This window comes from Otolemur garnettii, unplaced genomic scaffold (assembly GCF_000181295.1).
Source record: "Otolemur garnettii isolate 467f Iridium unplaced genomic scaffold, OtoGar3 scaffold00198, whole genome shotgun sequence".
In the NCBI taxonomy this organism is placed as follows: domain Eukaryota; kingdom Metazoa; phylum Chordata; class Mammalia; order Primates; family Galagidae; genus Otolemur; species Otolemur garnettii.
In genome coordinates this window covers 2,219,871-2,221,658 of record NW_003852593.1, presented here as the reverse complement: position 1 = coordinate 2,221,658, position 1,788 = coordinate 2,219,871, and the positions used below count along the sequence as shown (strand labels likewise).

Here is a 1,788-nt window from a genome sequence, read left to right as displayed (position 1 = left end):
CCCTGGAGCCCAGGAGCTTGAAGTTGCAGTGAGCTACCTGCCTTTGGAGGACTTTTCAGGGTGAGCCCCAAAGCATACTGTTGGTGCCTCCACTCACCCATCTGGGGTCCACTCCTTCTTGTACTCTGCCTACAGGGCACAGCTCCACTCTCTGGCCAAGCCCCCAACCGCAGACAATGCTAAATTTTGCTCAATGGATTTACTAAAACATAGCGTGGCCTGGAGACACGACACAGGCACACAAGCACCTCTAATACAGAAAGAGGCAGGGAGAGGGAGCGTCTGGATCGCAGTGCTGGGGGGCAGGTGCTCCCCGGGTTTCCAGCGGCCCAGGGACCACCCGTTGGGCCGCTCCCTCCCGACCCGGCCCTCTTGGGGTGCCTGCCTCGGTCATGGGCTAGGTGGGGCTAGGTGGGCTAGGTGGTGGGGCTAGGCGGAGGTTGCGACAGCACTGACATCTGCACCTCTGAGGGCCAAGCAGGGGCCACCCAGCCCAAGCCAGATCCGCTATCAATGTGAATGAAATAGGAATATTCTCGGGTTCAGCCAGACAGGGCCCTGATTTCTGAACTTTTGCGCTTTTCCTGCAGAGGGGAAAGAGGCGTTCGGTCGCTCTGACTCGGGGCTTGGGTTGCGGCTGTCTCCCTTCTCCAGCACGGCCGCCCGCGTCCCCCCCAGGTCTGGCTAGCCCGGCGCTAACCCTGCGCTAACTCTGCCCTGCGGTCGCACCTCCGGGAGGCCGCGGCGCGGTTGCCTAGGTAACGCCAAGTGTCTCCACAAGGCTTCCTGGGCTCTGTAGTCCTCGGGCGGCCTCGCCTAGGCCAACCGCACCCGGCGAGACTACCACTCCCAGGAGCCCGCGCGGCGCTGCGGGGCGGAGCCTGGAGAGCCTGCCCAGCGGTGGGCGGGGCCTCCTCGAGTAACCGCGCGCCGGGCCTCGGGGGCGCAGAGAAAGATGGCGTCGCGGAAGGTGCTTCTTGGTGTGAGGGGGCTCCCGGTGCTGCTGCTGCTGCTGCTGCTGCTGCTGCTGTTCCTCGGGGCCCGGCCCGCAGCGAGCCATGGCGGCAAGTACTCGCGGGAGAAGAACCAGCCCGAGCCGCCCTTGAAGCGCGAGACTGGGGAGGAGTTCCGCATGGAGAAGCTGAACCAGCTGTGGGAGAAGGCCCGGCGGGTGAGCGGGGTCGGCCAAGCGGGGGTGGCCGAGAGGAGGCCCGGGGTGGAATCCCGCACTGACCGATGGTGCCAGTCCACGGCCCTTCGCTGGGGCTCTGGTCCTCGAGCCCTGCTTGTCGTTGTCACGGCATCCCCAAGTGTCAGGTGGCGCTCTGACCACCTGCGGCACGAGAGGGACCCAGTCACGAAGGTGATTTGCCCATAGCTGTGGAGACCCTGGTGCTGGCGCCCAGAGAGCTGTCCCGCGGCTCAGTGCCCCTGAAGGCTGAGATCCCGAAGGTTAAGCGTTGCCACTGCCGCGTCTGGTCCGGCAGCTGAACTGAGCCATTTCTCCAAAGTTAGAGGTTAGAGACCAAGCTAGATCTCAGGTCTCCTGCCTTCTGGGTCTTTACCTCTTCTATCACTTTATGTCTCCGTATGTGGGAACAAGAAGAACATGGTGATGCTCATGCAGGGACAACAGAAAGCCCAGTAGCAGACTATTCTTGTTAATTTGGGTGAGGGGCATGGGATCAGTTTAGAACACAAGACTTAGGGTATGTCCAAGGTCAGGCTACCAAGAGTATCTAATCTGGGCTCGGTGCCCGTGGCTCAAGCGGCCAAGGCGCCAGCCAC

At 62.6% G+C, this 1,788-nt stretch overlaps 1 protein-coding gene across 2 annotated transcripts in view; it reads left to right on the top strand.

Moving 5' to 3' along the window:
• Positions 1–937: 937 nt before the first annotated feature.
• Positions 938–1,788, top strand: part of LRPAP1 (LDL receptor related protein associated protein 1) — a 17,511-nt gene continuing 16,660 nt past the window's right edge. For both annotated transcript variants that reach the window (XM_003801139.3, XM_023507690.1), the window contains exon 1: positions 938–1,171. In XM_003801139.3, the coding sequence (XP_003801187.1) occupies positions 956–1,171 (216 nt within the window). In that variant the 5' untranslated portion in view covers positions 938–955. The remainder of the gene's footprint in view (positions 1,172–1,788) is intronic.